Source organism: Perognathus longimembris, chromosome 17 (assembly GCF_023159225.1).
Source record: "Perognathus longimembris pacificus isolate PPM17 chromosome 17, ASM2315922v1, whole genome shotgun sequence".
NCBI lineage: Eukaryota > Metazoa > Chordata > Mammalia > Rodentia > Heteromyidae > Perognathus > Perognathus longimembris.
Window position 1 is genome coordinate 56079610 of NC_063177.1, and position 19753 is coordinate 56099362.

At 62.5% G+C, this 19753-nt stretch overlaps 1 protein-coding gene across 1 annotated transcript in view; it reads right to left on the reverse strand.

Annotated features, from left to right (window-relative positions):
* Ccdc57 (coiled-coil domain containing 57) overlaps positions 1–19753 on the reverse strand; it is a 48766-nt gene that overhangs the window by 24201 nt on the left and 4812 nt on the right. Inside the window, exons 2-8 of the mRNA XM_048366917.1 lie at positions 19098–19515; positions 14835–14943; positions 5720–5821; positions 3559–3716; positions 3071–3145; positions 1711–1911; positions 203–361 (exon numbers count right to left, since the gene is read on the reverse strand). Coding sequence (XP_048222874.1) covers positions 203–361; positions 1711–1911; positions 3071–3145; positions 3559–3716; positions 5720–5821; positions 14835–14943; positions 19098–19504 — 1211 coding nt within the window. The 5' untranslated portion in view covers positions 19505–19515. The remainder of the gene's footprint in view (positions 1–202; positions 362–1710; positions 1912–3070; positions 3146–3558; positions 3717–5719; positions 5822–14834; positions 14944–19097; positions 19516–19753) is intronic.

Below are 19753 nucleotides of genomic sequence, written 5' to 3' on the forward strand. Positions count from 1 at the left end.
GTGCTCGCCTCCCATACATGAAGCCCTGGGTTCAATTCCCCAGCACCACATATATAGAAAACGGTCAGAAGTGGCGCTGTGGCTCAAGTGGCAGAGTGCTAGCCTTGAGCAAAGAGAAGCCAGGGACGGCGCTCAGGCCCTGAGTCCAAGGCCCAGGACTGGCAAAATAAAGAAGAAAGACAGGGTGCCGTGGGGACATTACCTGTCTATGTCCTGCTGGAATCTGGCCAGCTGGGCCTTGAGCTTCTCCTCCCCATCCTGCAGCATCCGGACCTGGAGGTCTCTGGAGATGGCCTCCTTGGCCATCTGTGCCGCCCGGGCGTCCCGGCCCGCTTCCAGAGCTGCTGCGTCCTCGCGGAGCCTGAGCCGAGGAGGCGTGGGAGTGTGTGTGCGTCTCCCTGGCCTCACGGCACCCCAAATCTGCGTGGGCGCGTGCGGGTGCGCGCCTGGCTCTCGGGGAAATGCCACGGGAGGGCCGGAGCTCCCTTGCTCACGCCCACGTGGGGACGGGCGGCTCCCGTGCACGGCATGGAAGGGCCCGTGACGAGGAGGGGGTGCCGCCCGCCTCCGTGCCCCTCGTCCTGCCCCGCGCAGCCCCCAGGCACACATCTGCAAACTCAGAGCGAGGCGCTGCGCGGGAGCCGGAGCCTAAGAGCTGCGTGCTCGGGGAGATCCCCAGACACGGGACAAAGCTCCCGACCGCGGAGCGCAACGGACGCACCCACAGGACAGCAGGGCGACTGGGGTCCCCAGAGGTCCCAGGAAAGCCAGGCTTCGGGCCTGCAAGCCTATCTTCCTGTGGAGTCGGTGTCTTGCTGTTTTCTAGCCCTAGCCGGCCTTGAGCTCTCAATCCACCCTCCTGGGCGTTGGGATCACAGATCTGCCCCACCACACCCAGCTCCAATCTCTTCTCTATTGCCAGAATCATACCTCATCTGTGTAGCAATGAGCCTCAACAAGCAAAAAGCACTTACGGACAGAAATTAAAAGTTTAGCCACAGGGGCTGGGAACGTGGCGTAGTGACAAAGTGCTGGCCTAGCACACGTGAAGACCCAGGTTTGATTCCCCAGTACCACATACACAGAAGAAGCTGGAAGTGGCGCTGTGGCTCAGGTGGTAGAGTGCTGGCCTTGGGCACAGAGAGGGTCAGGGACGGCGCCCAGGCCCCGAGTGCTCAGGCCTCAGGACTGGCAAAAAGAAAAAAAACATTAGCCAGTAGGCACCAGGGGCTCACACCTGTGATGCTAGCTACTCGGGAGGCTGAGATCTGAGGATCGCGGTTCAAAGCCAGCCCGGGCAGGAAAGTCTGTGAGACTCTCATCTCCCATTAATGACCAGAAAACTATTAGTGGCCCTGTGACCAAAAGTGGAAGAGAGCTAGCCTTGAATGAACAAGCTCAGGACAGCACCCAGGCCCTGTGTTCAAGCTTCACACACACACACACACACACACACACACACACACACACACACGTCAGCCAGGCACTGGCAGCTCGCACCGTTAATCCCAGCTACTCAGGAGGCTGAGATCTGAGGACTGAGGTTCAAAGCCGGCCCAGGCGCGAAAGTCCGTAAGCTCTCATCCCTAACTGCCCACGAGAAAGCCAGACGCGGAGGGGAGCTGCGGCTGAAGCCTTGAGCAAAGCAGCTCGGAGACGCCCGAGGTCAGGGCCCAGGCCCTGGGGCGGCAGGCGGGGCCTTGTGCTCACCGGTGGATGATGGCGTCCTTCTCCTCGGCCGCGGTGGCCTGGGCCCGCTCTGCCGTGCGTAGCTGCCCCTCCAGGGTCGCACAGCGGGCCTGCAGCTCCACCACCCTGGCCTCCTGAGCCCGCAGCTGCTCCCTGTGGGCCTCCTTCACCGACACCAGCGCCAGGTCCTTCTCCCTGACCAGGTGGTCCAGCTCCTCGCACCTGGGACACAGCGAGGGCCTTCAGCGGCTCAGCGGCCGGGGCCTCCGCGGTGCTCTGCACCTTCCCCACGCCCTGCTGCCCTTGGGGGGGTGGGCCACTGCCGGAGGCCGCCGGCTCCACGCAGACGCCCCACCTGTTTAAGTCTGCACCCAGTACCTGAGTCACCCAGGTCACGGGCGCACCTGGAGGCCGCTACCTCCCCTTCTCTGAGGTCACAGCCAATCCCACCTCTTCCTATAGAATCCACTCAACACAGTCCCCTCCTCTTTCCTTTCCTTGGGCGGTTTTGGAGAAATAAGTCTGACAAGTATTTGTGGTCGATTCCTAATAAGTTGCAGCCCCTGCCTCGTGAGGCTTCTTCCGGCTTCATTCAAGGACCGGCCTCCACCACCAAGGGACAGCGCTGCCTGCCTTCTCGGGGGGCGGGGGGGGCGCATCTCCACCTCTTACCCCTCATGTCGGCGCCCTGGCCAGCAGGAAGTAGCCAGAGAGAGGGTGCCCTTTTTCATCGTTATTAAAAGGCCGGAATGTAAGGTTCCCCCCCCCGGGCTCCGTGCAGATGCCCCCCACCTGTTTAGGTCTGTGCCCAGCCCAGTACCTGGGTTACCCAGGTCACGGGCACCTGGAGGCCGCTACCTCCTGCTTCTGCGAGGTCACAGCCAATGCCACCTTTTCCTATAGAATCCACGCAACACAGTCCCCTTCTCTTTCCCTTCTTCCTTCCCCTCTGTCTCCCCACGCCTCCACCTCATGCATGTGGGCTGGCAGTTTGCTCTCCCCCCAATAAACTCCTTTCTGCCTGATCCATGTGGCAGCTTCCTTCCTGGTGAACCTTGCACAATTAACCACCAAACAGCCGCAAGTGCAACTGCGGCTCAAGTGACAGAGTGACAACCTGGAGCAACAAGTTCAGGGTCTGCACCCAGGCCCGAGTTCCTGGCCCGGGAGCAGCGCACGCACGCGCGCGCACACACACACACACACACACACAGCGCTACGAGGCGGAAGCCCAGCACCTCCCGGGAGCACCGAGCACCACTGTGGGCCCACGGCGGTGTCGCAGGCCCCGCCACCTGTCATGGGCCCCGGGCGCCCGGAGCCCGGAGCCGAGCTCCGCGAGCTGGCCTGGCCGGGACAACGACCACCCAGAAGCACTCACTTCCTCTTCAATGTCTCCTCTCCTCTCTTCCTGGCCAGCTGCGCCGCGTGAAGCTTCTCCTCCAACTCCTCGATCCTGCGGGGAAGCAGTGTCAGGAGGCGCAGGCCGGGGGCTTCCGAGCCGGCAGGGCCCGGCGGGGGCGGGGCGGGGCCCGGCGGGGGCGGGGCGGGCGGAGGTGGGGCGGGGCCCGGCGGGGGCGGGGCGGGGCCCGGCGGAGGCGGGGCGGGGCCGGCGGGGGCGGGGCGGGGCCGGCGGAGGCGGGGCGGGGCCCTGCGGGGGCGGGGCGGGCCCGGCGGAGGCGGGGCGGGGCCCTGCGGGGGCGGGGCGGGGCCGGCGGAGGCGGGGCGGGGCCCTGCGGGGGCGGGGCGGGCCCGGCGGAGGTGGGGCGGGGCCCGGCGGGGGCGGGGCGGGCGGAGGTGGGGCGGGGCCCGGCGGGGGCGGGGCGGGGCCCGGCGGGGGCGGGGGCGGGGCGGGGCGTGGCCGCGCACCGGGCGTCCTTCACGGCCTCCAGGTCTCGGAGCTCCCAGGCGCGGCCCTGCAGCCGGCTCTCCAGCTCCGCGTTCGCGGTCTCCGCCCTCTCAAGGCGCTCGGCCGCCTGGGCTCCGGCTTCCTTCAGAGCCTCCAGCTCTTTGTTCAGGAGCTTCACCTGAGGAGGAGTCGGGGCGCGAGAGGCCGGTGAGGCTCCCCCTGCCGGACGCCGCGCGGCCCGCAGCCCCAGGGGCCCGAGGGCCCCCACTCCAGAAGGGTGGGCGCCACGCGCCCGGGCGGCCCGCACGGCAACGTCGGCACCGACGCCCCACAGACCGCGCCCACAGACAAGTGAGAAGAAGTGCAAACTCATCCGCGTGCCCGTTGCTCACGTCTAGCTACTCAAGACGTTGAGATCTGGGCTGGGGATGCGGCCCAGGGGCAGAGCGCTCGCCTCGTATACGCGAAGCCCTGGGTTCGGTGCCCCAGCACCACAGAAGAAGCCAGAGGGGCGCTGTAGCTCGAGTGGCAGAGTGCCGGCCTTGGGTAAAAGAAGCCAGGGACGGCGCTCAGGCCCTGAGTGCAAGGCCCAGGCAAAAAAAAGATGTTGAGATCTGAGGATCTTGGTTCAAAGTCAGCCAGGGCAAGAAAGTTGCGGACACGCTTATCTCCATCCAACCACCAGAAAGCCAGCAGTGGAGGTGTGGCTCTAGCGGTAGAGCTCTGGCCACTAGCGAGCTACAGGGACAGTTTCTGAGCTCAGCCCCAGTGGTGGCAGAACATAAAATGAAACGTGCAAGGAGGCTTTCGTCAGGGCTGAGGCACCGTGGACCACACCACCATCTCACCCGGCCGGGAGAGGAGAGCCCTTCACCTCCAGGAAGCAGGCAAGTGGCGAGCGCCGCCCCTGCTCCTCGGAGGGCCTCTGCACCCACCAAAGCCAGGGTCCTGGTCTATGGGGGGCGGGGGGGGGCCCACCCGGGGGGCCCACCCCACCCTCACCTCAAACACCCTGCCCAAGTCCACTGGAAAATAAAGAGCAAGGCCATCCGCTGAGGGACTTGACCCCAGTCCCCTCTGCAGGCCGTTTCTAGAAAGGCCTGTGGAACACGGCTGGCACTGCTGCAGCCTCTGCTTGCGTCCCACGTGCCCGGGGCCTCCACAGCACCCCGTTCCGGGGTGCTGACTCGCCCCACCTGCCACACGGGTCATCGCATGGCACGCTGGGCCTCTGTGGGCCCACCCTGGCCTTGAGGTCAGTACTGCAGATTCTAGCTCAGGAGTCGGTCCTGTCGCTGGGGTGAGGGACAGGGCAGAGGCTGCCTAAGGAGGGGGGGGGGAGGGGGGGAGGAAGGGCCCTCCCAGTGCTCACCCAAGGTTCCAGGGCCGGCGGGGGCACGGCGGGGGCTGGCACTGCCTGGCAGAGGCTGATGGTCTGTACATACAGGTGAGACTAGGGAGTCGTCTAGCCTGGGCACTAGCCACTCCAATCGCCTTCTGCAGTCCACCTGGTCCTCGGCCTCCCCTGCCCGTCCAGGGTCCTCGGCCTCCCCTGCCTTCCAGGGTCCTCGGCCTCCCCTGCCCGTCCAGGGTCCTCGGCCTCCCCTGCCTTCCAGGGTCCTCGGCCTCCCCTGCCCACCCAGGGTCCTCGGCCTCCCCTGCCGTCCAGGGTCCTTGGCCTCCCCTGCCTTCCAGGGTCCTCGGCCTCCTCTGCCTTCCAGGGTCCTTGGCCTCCCCTGCCCACCCAGGGTCCTCGGTCTCCCTTGCCCTGCAGCCCCTCACGGTTCATCCTGGTCCCGACTGTCAAAGGTCAGGCACAGTGTCCACTCACTGGGCGTGGCAGAGGCAGGGGCACGGGTGTAGACGGAACTCTGGCTCCGTGTTACCAGCTTCACACGCGTCCTGGCGCCCCTGGCCCTCACTCGGGGCTTTCACGCAGGGCGGACGCCCACAGTCCCAATGCGAGGCCCTTAGAGGAGCAGGCCCCCCTGGGGCCGGGGGTGTGCAGGGAGGAGGGGCTTCCCGAGGCCCCGCCCTCCCGAGTGGGCACCGGACGGAGGGGTCCCCCGTCTCCCACCCCGCCCAGGGTCTGCGCAGCTCCGACCAGAGGCGCCCCCAAGCAGCCTCCACACAGAGCAGCCGCGCGTGCCGAGGAGGAGGAGAAGCGGCAAGGCTCGTCACCTTGAGCTCGTGGGACAGGACCACGTTGCTCATGTCATCCGCCCTGAGCCGGAACGCGTGCTCCCGCTTCTGCGTTGCAGACTCAAACTCCCGCAGTAGCTCCTAGGACAAGAGGCTCAGTGAGCGGATGGGAGGGAGGGACAGCAGGGCTGGCACACCTCACCCACCCACCGGCCAGCCACCGGCCAGCGGGGGGCGGGCTGCGGGCTGCACGAGGCCCGGTGACGGCGCCCAGAGCAGCGCCCCCCCACGCCCCCCCACGCCCCCCCACGGTCACTTCCGGATCCCACACACGCCCTTCCGCACGTGGCCCTTTCCGTGCCTCTGACCCAGGTCCTCGTCGGACGCTAGTGCGGGGCCCTCTGGACACCACAGCCATCAGAACCATGCACCGGACAAGTTCCTTTCTTTAGACCACTCAGCATCAGGCATTCAGTCGGGACACAGAGAAAAGAAGGGCTGGCTTCCGTGCCTCCTCGTCCTGTTTCTATTCCACGTAGGGGAGGCCCCGGCCCTGCCCGCCTGCGGGCGTCCCTGGCAGGGCTCACTTTGATGGGACTCAGCCACGGGACTGTCCCTGAGCCCGGTGTCCACACAGCAGCTGCCGCGGCCCTCGCCCCGGGCACGGCAGCCCCCTCCTGGGCCTGTGCGGCTGCGTGGCGGTGACGGATGAGCTCTGCACCTGCAGCTGCACCATTTTCAGTTCTGAGCACTGTTCTTTCTGGCGTGGAAACTAACACTGAGGAAATACTTCACTTGTTTTAATTTGCTGCGAGGCAAAAATGGAGTACAGGAGATCCCACGAGCGAGAGTCCGCATATAGAAATCGCTGTCACGGGCCGGGAGTGTGGCTCAGAGGTAGAGTGCTTGTCTAACATGCACCAAGCCCTGGGTTCCATTCCTCAGGGCCAAATAAACAGAAAAAGCCAGAAGTGGCACTGTGACTCAGTGGTAGAGTGCTAGCCTTGGGAAAAGACACTCAGGAACAGTGCCCAGGCCCTGAGTTCGAGCGCCAGGAATGGAAAAAAATAGATAAATCACTGTCATAAACTACAAAATCATCAACATTTGCTTTCTGCTGGAATGCCGCTCCCATGGGAAGAACGTTCTTCAGGTGTGGCCGCGAGGGGCAGGGAGGCCCGTGGGTCAGCCGGGAACACCAGCGACCGGCCCACTGCTGCTCCCCGCTGGGCTCCCTGCTAAGTGAACCCTGCCCACCCACTTGACTTCCCTGCTGTCCGCTGAAAACCTGCCGGTCACATGACATGCCCTCACCCAGGCTGAGCCTTGGTATCAGGAAGCCAGGGCTGGCCGGACGAGCCTTGCAGGGGCCCGGGCTCTCCAGTATCAGCCCTCTGCTGAGGAATCCACCAGCGCCATGGTTAGTATGAGGCCCAGAGCTCTTACAAGCAAGCCCTCAGCCCCGCCTGAACCTCCAGGGGAACTCACACCAGCAAGCCCTCCTCCCCACCTGAACCCTCACGGGAACTCACACCAGCAAGCCCTCCTCCCCACCTGAACCCTCACGGGAACTCACACCAGCAAGCCCTCCTCCCCGCCTGAACCCTCATGGGAACTCACACCAGCAAGCCCTCCTCCCCGCCTGAACCTCCAGGGGAACTCACACCAGCAAGCCCTCCTCCCCACCTGAACCCTCACGGGAACTCACACCAGCAAGCCCTCCTCCCCGCCTGAACCCACAGGGGAACTCACACCAGCAAGCCCTCCTCCCCACCTGAACCCTCACGGGAACTCACACCAGCAAGCCCTCCTCCCCGCCTGAACCTCCAGGGGAACTCACACCAGCAAGCCCTCCTCCCCGCCTGAACACACAGGGGAACTCACACCAGCAAGCCTTCCTCCCCGCCTGAACCCTCACGGGAACTCACACCAGCAAGCCCTCCTCCCCGCCTGAACCTCCAGGGGAACTCACACCAGCAAGCCCTCCTCCCTGCCTGAACCCTCACGGGAACTCACACCAGCAGGCCCTCCTCCCCGCCTGAACCTCCAGGGGAACTCACACCAGCAAGCCCTCCTCCCCGCCTGAACCTCCAGGGGAACTCACACCAGCAAGCCCTCCTCCCCACCTGAACCCTCACAGGAACTCACACCAGCAAGCCCTCCTCCCCACCTGAACCTCCAGGGGAACTCACACCAGCAAGCCCTCCTCCCCGCCTGAACCTCCAGGGGAACTCACACCAGCAAGCCCTCCTCCCCACCTGAACCCTCACGGGAACTCACACCAGCAAGCCCTCCTCCCCACCTGAACCTCCAGGGGAACTCACACCAGCAAGCCCTCCTCCCCACCTGAACCCTCAGGGGAACTCACACCAGCAAGCCCTCCTCCCCGCCTGAACCCACAGGGGAACTCACACCAGCAAGCCCTCCTCCCCACCTGAACCCATAGGGGAACTCACACCAGCAAGCCCTCCTCCCCGCCTGAACCCTCATGGGAACTCACACCAGCAGGCCCTCCTCCCCGCCTGAACCCACAGGGGAACTCACACCAGCAAGCCCTCCTCCCCGCCTGAACCCACAGGGGAACTCACACCAGCAAGCCCTCCTCCCCGCCTGAACCCACATGGGAACTCACACCAGCAAGCCCTCCTCCCCGCCTGAACCTCCAGGGGAACTCACACCAGCAAGCCCTCCTCCCCACCTGAACACACAAAGGAACTCACACCAGCAAGCCCTCCTCCCCGCCTGAACCTCCAGGGGAACTCACACCAGCAAGCCCTCCTCCCCACCTGAACCCACAGGGGAACTCACACCAGCAAGCCCTCCTCCCCGCCTGAACCCACAGGGGAACTCACACCAGCAAGCCCTCCTCCCCGCCTGAACCCACAGGGGAACTCACACCAGCAAGCCCTCCTCCCCGCCTGAACCCACAGGGAAACTCACACCAGCAAGCCCTCCTCCCCGCCTGAACCTCCAGGGGAACTCACACCAGCAAGCCCTCCTCCCCGTCTGAACCCTCACGGGAACTCACACCAGCAGGCCCTCCTCCCCACCTGAACCTCCAGGGGAACTCACACCAGCAAGCCCTCCTCCCCGCCTGAACCTCCAGGGGAACTCACACCAGCAAGCCCTCCTCCCCGCCTGAACCCACAGGGGAACTCACACCAGCAAGCCCTCCTCCCGCCTGAACACACAAGGGAACTCACACCAGCAAGCCCTCCTCCCCGCCTGAACCTCCAGGGGAACTCACACCAGCAGGCCCTCCTCCCCGCCTGAACCTCCAGGGGAACTCACACCAGCAAGCCCTCCTCCCCACCTGAACCCTCAGGGGAACTCACACCAGCAAGCCCTCCTCCCCGCCTGAACCCACAGGGGAACTCACACCAGCAAGCCCTCCTCCCCACCTGAACCCATAGGGGAACTCACACCAGCAAGCCCTCCTCCCCGCCTGAACCCTCATGGGAACTCACACCAGCAGGCCCTCCTCCCCGCCTGAACCCACAGGGGAACTCACACCAGCAAGCCCTCCTCCCCGCCTGAACCCACAGGGGAACTCACACCAGCAAGCCCTCCTCCCCGCCTGAACCCACAGGGGAACTCACACCAGCAAGCCCTCCTCCCCGCCTGAACCTCCAGGGGAACTCACACCAGCAAGCCCTCCTCCCCACCTGAACACACAAAGGAACTCACACCAGCAAGCCCTCCTCCCCGCCTGAACCTCCAGGGGAACTCACACCAGCAAGCCCTCCTCCCCACCTGAACCCACAGGGGAACTCACACCAGCAAGCCCTCCTCCCCGCCTGAACCCACAGGGGAACTCACACCAGCAAGCCCTCCTCCCCGCCTGAACCCACAGGGGAACTCACACCAGCAAGCCCTCCTCCCCGCCTGAACCTCCAGGGGAACTCACACCAGCAAGCCCTCCTCCCCGCCTGAACCTCCAGGGGAACTCACACCAGCAAGCCCTCCTCCCCGTCTGAACCCTCACGGGAACTCACACCAGCAAGCCTTCCTCCCCACCTGAACCTCCAGGGAAACTCACACCAGCAAGCCCTCCTCCCCGCCTGAACCCTCACGGGAACTCACACCAGCAGGCCCTCCTCCCCACCTGAACCTCCAGGGGAACTCACACCAGCAAGCCCTCCTCCCCGCCTGAACCCACAGGGGAACTCACACCAGCAAGCCCTCCTCCCCGCCTGAACCTCCAGGGGAACTCACACCAGCAAGCCCTCCTCCCCACCTGAACACACAAAGGAACTCACACCAGCAAGCCCTCCTCCCCGCCTGAACCTCCAGGGGAACTCACACCAGCAAGCCCTCCTCCCCACCTGAACCCACAGGGGAACTCACACCAGCAAGCCCTCCTCCCCGCCTGAACCCACAGGGGAACTCACACCAGCAAGCCCTCCTCCCCGCCTGAACCTCCAGGGGAACTCACACCAGCAAGCCCTCCTCCCCGCCTGAACCTCCAGGGGAACTCACACCAGCAAGCCCTCCTCCCCGCCTGAACCCACAGGGGAACTCACACCACCAAGCCCTCCTCCCCGCCTGAACCCACAGGGGAACTCACACCAGCAAGCCCTCCTCCCCGCCTGAACCTCCAGGGGAACTCACACCAGCAGGCCCTCCTCCCCGCCTGAACCTCCAGGGGAACTCACACCAGCAAGCCCTCCTCCCCGCCTGAACCTCCAGGGGAACTCACACCAGCAGGCCCTCCTCCCCGCCTGAACCTCCAGGGGAACTCACACCAGCAAGCCCTCCTCCCCGCCTGAACACACAGGGGAACTCACACCAGCAAGCCCTCCTCACGCCTGAACCCACAGGGGAACTCACACCACCAAGCCCTCCTCCCCGCCTGAACCCACAGGGGAACTCACACCAGCAGGCCCTCCTCCCCGCCTGAACCTCCAGGGGAACTCACACCAGCAAGCCCTCCTCCCCGCCTGAACCTCCAGGGGAACTCACACCAGCAAGCCCTCCTCCCCGCCTGAACACACAGGGGAACTCACACCAGCAAGCCCTCCTCCCCACCTGAACCTCCAGGGGAACTCACACCAGCAGGCCCTCCTCCCCACCTGAACCTCCAGGGGAACTCACACCAGCAAGCCCTCCTCACGCCTGAACCCACAGGGGAACTCACACCAGCAGGCCCTCCTCCCCGCCTGAACCTCCAGGGGAACTCACACCAGCAAGCCCTCCTCCCCGCCTGAACCCACAGGGGAACTCACACCAGCAAGCCCTCCTCCCCGCCTGAACCTCCAGGGGAACTCACACCAGCAAGCCCTCCTCCCCGCCTGAACCTCCAGGGGAACTCACACCAGCAAGCCCTCCTCCCCGCCTGAACCTCCAGGGGAACTCACACCAGCAGGCCCTCCTCCCCGCCTGAACCTCCAGGGGAACTCACACCAGCAAGCCCTCCTCCCCGCCTGAACACACAGGGGAACTCACACCAGCAAGCCCTCCTCACGCCTGAACCCACAGGGGAACTCACACCAGCAAGCCCTCCTCCCCGCCTGAACCCACAGGGAAACTCACACCAGCAGGCCCTCCTCCCCGCCTGAACCTCCAGGGGAACTCACACCAGCAAGCCCTCCTCCCCGCCTGAACCTCCAGGGGAACTCACACCAGCAAGCCCTCCTCCCCGCCTGAACCTCCAGGGGAACTCACACCAGCAAGCCCTCCTCCCCGCCTGAACACACAGGGGAACTCACACCAGCAAGCCCTCCTCCCCACCTGAACCTCCAGGGGAACTCACACCAGCAGGCCCTCCTCCCCACCTGAACCTCCAGGGGAACTCACACCAGCAAGCCCTCCTCACGCCTGAACCCACAGGGGAACTCACACCAGCAGGCCCTCCTCCCCGCCTGAACCTCCAGGGGAACTCACACCAGCAAGCCCTCCTCCCCGCCTGAACCCACAGGGGAACTCACACCAGCAAGCCCTCCTCCCCGCCTGAACCTCCAGGGGAACTCACACCAGCAAGCCCTCCTCCCCGCCTGAACCTCCAGGGGAACTCACACCAGCAAGCCCTCCTCCCCGCCTGAACCTCCAGGGGAACTCACCCCAGCAGGCCTCCCTTGGGGAGCGTCCCCCGGGCCCCCGGTCTTAGCAAGCTGGCGCTGTGCACCAGGCGGTGTGTCTCAGGGAGCTCTGCCCCCAGCGCTGGGCAGGCCAGCGGTCGGCACGCAGCAGGACTGAGCGCGCAGTGTTAGGCCGTGTGGGGGAAGTGTGCTGCACTCCCGGGCTGGCACGCAGCCCTTCCCTATCTGTCCCTTGACACCTTTGTCATCAGAGCAAACAGAGAAACCACCCTGACAGCACTGGCCTTTCAGGAAGGGCAGACATGGAGAGTGCCCTGACTCCCGGCTTCAGTCCAGACACCCTGTCAGTATGGGGGCCTTCACCGTGTCTGCTGTGCGCGACATGCAAAGTCACACTTCTGTACATGCACTGTCACACTGTAAGACTCTGCACACACTGATCGAAGCCCCTACAACAAAAGACAAGAGGACACTGTCACACCACAGTAGCACAGACACAGCCCCAAGTCACCGACGCAGCCTCGCGTCATACCCACAGAGACGGCACCCAACGTGCCTGCAGATACAGTCCTGACTCACACCTGTGGAGACACGGTCCCAAGTCACACCTGAGCAGATGCAGTCCCAAATCATATACAGCCTCAAATCACAGGTACAGCCCAGAATCACACTGCCCAGACAGCACTCAAGCACACCTGTTCAAACGCAGCCATGAAGCCCACCCAAGCAGACACAGCCCCGAGTCACCGACACCGTCCAGGTCACCGCAGCACACTGACAGCCCCGGGTCACAGACACCGTCCAGATCACCGCAGCACACTGACAGCCCCGGGTCACAGACACCGTCCAGATCACCGCAGCACACTGACAGCCCCGAGTCACCGACACCGTCCAGGTCACCGCAGCACACTGACAGCCCCGGGTCACAGACACCGTCCAGATCACCGCAGCACACTGACAGCCCCGGGTCACAGACACCGTCCAGATCACCGCAGCACACTGACAGCCCCGGGTCACAGACACCGTCCAGATCACCGCAGCACACTGACAGCCCCGAGTCACCGACACCGTCCAGGTCACCGCAGCACACTGACAGCCCCGGGTCACAGACACCGTCCAGATCACCGCAGCACACTGACAGCCCCGGGTCACCAACACCGTCCAGATCACCGCAGCACACTGACAGCCCCGGGTCACAGACACCGTCCAGATCACCGCAGCACACTGACAGCCCCGGGTCACAGACACCGTCCAGGTCACCGCAGCACACTGACAGCCCCGGGTCACCGACACCGTCCAGATCACCGCAGCACACTGACAGCCCCGAGTCACCGACACCGTCCAGGTCACCGCAGCACACTGACAGCCCCGGGTCACCGACACCGTCCAGGTCACCGCAGCACACTGACAGCCCCGGGTCACAGACACCGTGCAGATCACCGCAGCACACTGACAGCCCCGGGTCACAGACACCGTGCAGATCACCGCAGCACACTGACAGCCCCGGGTCACCAACACCGTCCAGATCACCGCAGCACACTGACAGCCCCGGGTCACCGACACCGTGCAGATCACCGCAGCACACTGACAGCCCCGAGTCACCAACACCGTCCAGGTCACCGCAGCACACTGACAGCCCCGAGTCACCAACACCGTCCAGATCACCGCAGCACACTGACAGCCCCGAGTCACCAACACCGTCCAGGTCACCGCAGCACACTGACAGCCCCAAGCCAGATCACCGCAGCACACTGACAGCCCCGAGTCACCGACACCGTGCAGATCACCGCAGCACACTGACAGCCCCGGGTCACAGACACCGTCCAGATCACCGCAGCACACTGACAGCCCCGAGTCACCGACACCGTCCAGGTCACCGCAGCACACTGACAGCCCCGGGTCACAGACACCGTCCAGATCACCGCAGCACACTGACAGCCCCGGGTCACAGACACCGTCCAGATCACCGCAGCACACTGACAGCCCCGAGTCACAGACACCGTCCAGATCACCGCAGCACACTGACAGCCCCGAGTCACAGACACCGTCCAGATCACCGCAGCACACTGACAGCCCCGGGTCACAGACACCGTCCAGGTCACCGCAGCACACTGACAGCCCCGGGTCACCGACACCGTCCAGGTCACCGCAGCACACTGACAGCCCCGAGTCACCAACACCGTCCAGGTCACCGCAGCACACTGACAGCCCCGGGTCACAGACACCGTCCAGGTCACCGCAGCACACTGACAGCCCCGAGCCACGTCTGAGCAGATGCAGGCCCAAAACACACATATGCAGAAAAAACAAGGCGATGTTAATGCTCAAACCCCCAGGTTTTAGGCAGACATCTGTTTTATTTCCTCTACCACGCGGCGTAGCCACGACGCGCTTTCAGGAGCGCGCTAGCGTTATTATGAAGTGCGTGTGGCTGCTGCGCTGTGGGCACCAGGAGAGGCGAGAACGCCACCGCGTGGCCGCAGCTGCCCGCGGTCATTACGTGAGTGGGAGCTGTGGCTGGGTCGTGGTCTTTCTTTGGAGATAAAGTATGTTGAACTGTGAACTCAATGGAGCAGATCCACTCGCCCACGTGGAGCGGTGTCATCCGGTCCCGATGTCCCAACACAACAAGAGGGGACAGCACCAAGGCCTGGGGTCAAGCTCTAATACCAGTGCGCACGCACACTCACGCGCGCGAGGAAGGGCAGCCGCGCTCCCTGCTTGGGTCAGGATGTCCATTTCTGGGCTCTGAGACGCCGGGGCTCCCGGCTCTCCCGCTTGAGCACTGGACGAGGCTCACCTCCACCCCTGCAGGCTCTCCGGCTGCGGGGTGCCGCAGGGGTGCGGCACAGGCTGAGCTTCCGCCCCCTCGGGGCAGATCACCTGGGCTCTGAGGAGCCGAGCCCTGACCGCCCGGAGGGCAGAGGGCACCGCGAGAGGCTGCGTGGGGTCCCGGACCCCACCTCGGTTCCCTCCAGCCACGCGAGGGGAAGCCGCTGCACTCCGCCCTGCCCCTGACGCACGCGCAGCCCGACGGTCGGGTGAGCTCCTCAACGTGGAGGGGTGGGGCGGGCGGGCAGGGGAAGCGCGGCGGCCGCGAGACCCAGGCCTCCCACCTGTCTCTGCAGCGCGAGTTCGCCGTCAAGCTCCTCGAGCTTCCGTTCCAGCCGCCACTTGAGGCTCTCATACTGCTCCCGCTGCTGGTCCAACTCGCTGTCCTTCTCGCTGTGGTGTGGAGAGCCCGCGGTCAGCGCCGCAAGCCCTCGCCGAGCGTGCACGCACCCACGGGGTGAGCAGGCCGGGGGGGGGGGGGGCGCCATCCCGCCCGCCCACCACCTCTCCCGAGAAGAGAACGCAACACAGGCCACACTGAGACAGCACAGACACGCAGATACAACTCAGGAAGACACACAAGATGTCAGCTAAGAAAAGAACATATGTAAGGCCCACCCCCGGGAGGGCTCCGTGCAGACGCCCCACCTGTTTAAGTCTGCACCCAGTGCCTGAGTCACCCAGGTCACGGGCGCACCTGGAGGCCGCTACCTCCCCTTCTCTGAGGTCACAGCCAATCCACCCGGCCAGGTCTCCTGCCCTTCCCTGTAGAATCCACTCAACTCTCTTTCCTTTTCTCTCTTACTCTCCCTTGCTCTTCTCTTTTCCCTTCTTCCTTCCCCTCTGTCTCCCCACGCCTCCATCTTGTGTGGGCTGGCAGTTTGCTCCCCCCGCCCCCAATAAACTCCTTTCTGCCTGAACCATGTGGCAGCTTCCTTTCTGGCGAACCTTGCACATAAAAGAAAGAATCAGTGGGCTGGGGATATGGCCTAGTGGCAAGAGCGTTCGCCTCGTATACATGAGGCCCTAGGTTCGATTCCTCAGCACCACATATACAGAAAATGGCCAGAAGTGGCTCAGGTGGCAGAGTGCTAGCCTTGAGCAAAAAAGAAGCCAGGGACAGTGCTCAGGCCCTGAGTTCACCGCCTAGGACTGGCAAAAAAAAAAGAATCAAGTAAAATTTGAAAAGCAAAACATACAGTAACCAAAAAAGACTCACTAGATGGGCTCGTGGCAGAGAAGGGAGTCAGTGAGTTGAAACAGAACAGAAACCACCTGGTCTGGAGAAGAGAGAGAATACTTGAAATAAACGAACCGGCCTCGGGACTCATGGGACAAAGGGCCCAGGAAGGAAGGAACAAACATGAGTCTGAAACACCACATGGCGGAAAGAAGACAGACTTGGAAGAAAAAGAACATGAAAAGAGGACACACGTCACGAGAAAACATAAATCACCTTTAGCTCTCACCACATTCATGGGGACACAAAACCCAGGACCCTGGCGGGGGGGGGGGGGCTGGGGGGGCTGAGGACGTGTAGAGGGCGCGTGGCCCAGTGCTGGGGTGCTGGGCTGGATGTGTCCCCGGCAGGGAGCTGGCGTCCCAGCCCGCCGTCCAGCCCTTGGCCTGTCCCCCGGGGGAGCGCCTGGGTCACACAGTGCAGGGGCCACGAGCTCGGGGGACTCCCCTAGACCAGTGGGCCCGTGTTCCCCCGTGGACCTCCTCTCTGATGTGGACCGCTGCAGAAGGCCCTCATGAACACGGGCGTCTGCTGTCCTCTGCGAGCCGGCACCCCTAGAACCCTGCACCGCAAATGGGCCGAGCACGGTGCACCCAGCACAGCGGCAGGCGGGGCAGCCCCGCCAGGTTCCCAGTGCTGCGTGGACTCTACGAGGGTCCTGGAGAGGACAATGCCAGCCTCTGGGCGAGTCTCACCCTGACGGGTCGCCTGGCCCGCGCAGGGGCCTTGTGAGTGAGAGCACCAGACTTTTGCCTTGGAAGCGATGCTGTTTCAATCAGGAGAGCCGGTCACGTGACGCACCTTCCCACTTGCCACGTGCAAGGCGAGCCTGCACGTCTCCTGTCAGGTCTGAGCACGTGGTGCCCAGGGATGCAGCAGCGGAGAGGGGAGGGGTCTGGAAGACTGTAAGGGAAGTCTTATCGAGTTGGGTGCCAGCGGCCCATGCCTAGGCACTCAGGAGCTGAGCTCTGAGCATCACAGCTTGAAGGGAGTCCTGGCAGGAAAGTCCACAAGACTCTCGTCTTCAACCAACCACAAAAAACCCCAAACAAACAGAAGTGGTGCTGTGGCTCAGGTGGTAGAACACCACCCTTGAGGAAAAAAAAAAAAAAAAACCACCTCAAAGGTCCTGAGATCAAGCCCCAGGATTAGCACAAAAACAAAACAGAACAAAGAATAGTTTCATCAAAGTTCTGCACACTACGGTTGGGCTGGGAAGGTGGCTTAGCGGTAAAGTGCTCGCCTTGCATGCAGGAAGCCCTGGGTTCGATTCCCCAGCACCACAGACACAGAAAAGGCCAGAAGTGGCGCTGTGGCTCAAGTGGCAGAGTGCTAGCCTTGAGCAAAAAGAAGCCAGGGACAGTGCTCAGGCCCTGAGTCCAAGGCCCAGGACTGGCAAAAAAAAAAAAAAAAAAAAGACTGAACACTATGGTTGATGAAAGGTGAGGGGAACGTGAGCTCTAGAGGTGTCAGAGCCCCATAGATACATTAGCTTGCACAAGGAAGCTCATTTTCTTTTAAATTAATGTATATTTCACATGAAAATAATAAGCTCAAATGTATCTTATTGAAATAATAGGTCTGGGCTGGGAAGATGGCCTGGTGGCAAGAGTGCTCGCCTCGTATACATGAAGCCCTGGGTTCGATTCCCCAGCACCACATATACAGAAAATGGCCAGAAGTGGCGCTGTGGCTCAAGTGGTAGAGTGCTAGCCTTGAGCAAAAAGAAGCCAGGGACAGTGCTCAGGCCCTGAGTCCAAGGCCCAGGACTGGCAAAAAAAATTTTTTTTAAATAAAATAAAATAATAGATCTGGCTGGGCGCCAGTGGCTCACACCTGTAGTCCTTGCTACTCAGGAGGCTGAGATCTGAGGATCGTATTTCACAGCCAGCCTGGGCAGAAAAGTCCATGAAACTCTTATCTCCAATTAACCACCAGAAACCTGGAAGTGGCACTGTGACGCAAGTGGCAGAGGGCTGGCCTTGAGCTGAAGAGCTCAGAGACAGCGCCCAGGCCCAGAGTTTAAGCCCCAGGACTGAAAAAAGAAAAATAATAGATCTGAAGAGCTGGGCCCTGGTGGCTCCCGTCTGTCATCCTGGCTACTCAGGAGACTAAGGATCTGAGGATCGTGGTTCAATGCGAGCCCAGGCAGGAAAGCCCATGAGACTCATCTTCAATGAATGACCAGAAAGCCAGAAGTGGCACTGTCTCAAGGAAGTAGAGTGCTAGCCTGGAGCAAAAGAGCTCAGGGACAGCGCCCAGGCCCTGAGTTGAAGAGCCATGGCCGACAAAAAACAAGAACAAAACGACCGATCTGGAATTAATAAAACAGACTCTACTGGATTTCACGACGTTCTGGCTATGACAAAGCAAATGGAGTCCAGAACTACTGCAAAGATGATACTTGCATCATGTAAGATAGCTCAGGAGTTGCTCCTAGGGTGTGGACAACGGAAATGCAGTGACTTAGTGTTGAGTATTGTCAAAGGGATGAAAATGGCACATAATCGTCCACAAACTTTTAAAACTCCCTACTGTTGGATCAAGGAGTCTTTCTAAAAATTTAGACACAGAATGAAGCATTAATTGTACAAGAAAAAAATCACTATTTAAAATTATGTGTATGAAAGAAATTTTAAATGTGCGTTTTGAACACCATCTTAGATGGACACATAATGATGGAATCTGGGGAAGACCAAAACTTCCCCTGAGCATTTACTTGGTATCGGAAAGCATCTCCACTACAAATGCGTATTTACATGGATATTACAAAGACTAAAGGAAAAGTTTTTAAGCCATGTTTTGCATAATCCAAGGATAAAATAGAAATAAAAGCTCTATATTTATGGAATTTTCTATATATAAAACTGACTTCTAATTATAACATAAACCCATTAAGTAAAGTCTGTATTGCCACTTTAAGTGTAAACTAAATTATTTAGGAGAAACTTAAAACCACCAATTTGAAAGGAACGATAGAGAGTCACCACGTCACGGTTTTCGGTGTATTACAAGGCCAACCGCTCTGTTAAATAATTTTCTTTTTTTTTTACTTTCGGTAAAAAAATAAAACAGACTCAAAATGTAAACTCGTTTCGTTTGGGAGCATTTCAGAAGCTTGGGGTCCAGCACAAGACGCCTGCGGCTCTGCTCCTCAGAGGCGGCGGAGCTCTGCGCCACCAGCCCTCCCGGCCCGGCGCCCTGGGCTCCGCGGCCGCCCTGAGGCACCGCCCTGAGAGCACCTTGTGGGGGGGGGCGGGAGGGGGAATGCGGGGGGGGGGGGGGGACACGCGGGGCCGGCTCCCACCTGTGCAGCCGCTCCAGCTCCCGGCGGTGCTCCTGCGCCCTCCGCTGCTGCTGCTGCTGCAGCTCCTCCCCGCGCCGGGCCTCCCGGGCCAGCGCCTGCTTCAGCTTGGCCGCCTCGATCCTGAGCTCGCTGCTCTCCGCCTGCCGGGCCGCCTCCTGCGCCCGGGCCTGGGTGAGCAGGGCCTCGTAGTGCTCCAGCTCCCGGTCCCGCTCCTCCAGCACGTGCAGGTTGTAGACGAAGTCCTCCTGCAGGCGCCGCAGCTGCGCCTGCGCCTCCTCCAGCCCGCGCTGCGCGTCCCGCAGTGCCGCCTCCTGCCGCTGCTCCCGCTGGGCCTGCAGGGCGCGCCATTCCTCCTCCTTGCGGAGCAGCAGCTGGCTCAGCGCCTGCTCAGAGCACGGCGGCAGCATGCCGACAGCCACTGCAAGACAGGCACCGGAGGGCACACCGTGTGAGAACCCTGACCACAGCGCCCGCCCGCAGAGGGCTCACCACCTGAGAACCCTGACCCCACAGCGCCCGCCCGCAGAGGGCTCACCACCTGAGAACCCTGACCACAGCGCCCGCCCGCAGAGGGCTCACCACCTGAGAACCCTGACCCCACAGTGCCCGCCTGCAGAGGGCTCACCACCTGAGACCCCTGACCCCACAGTGCCCGC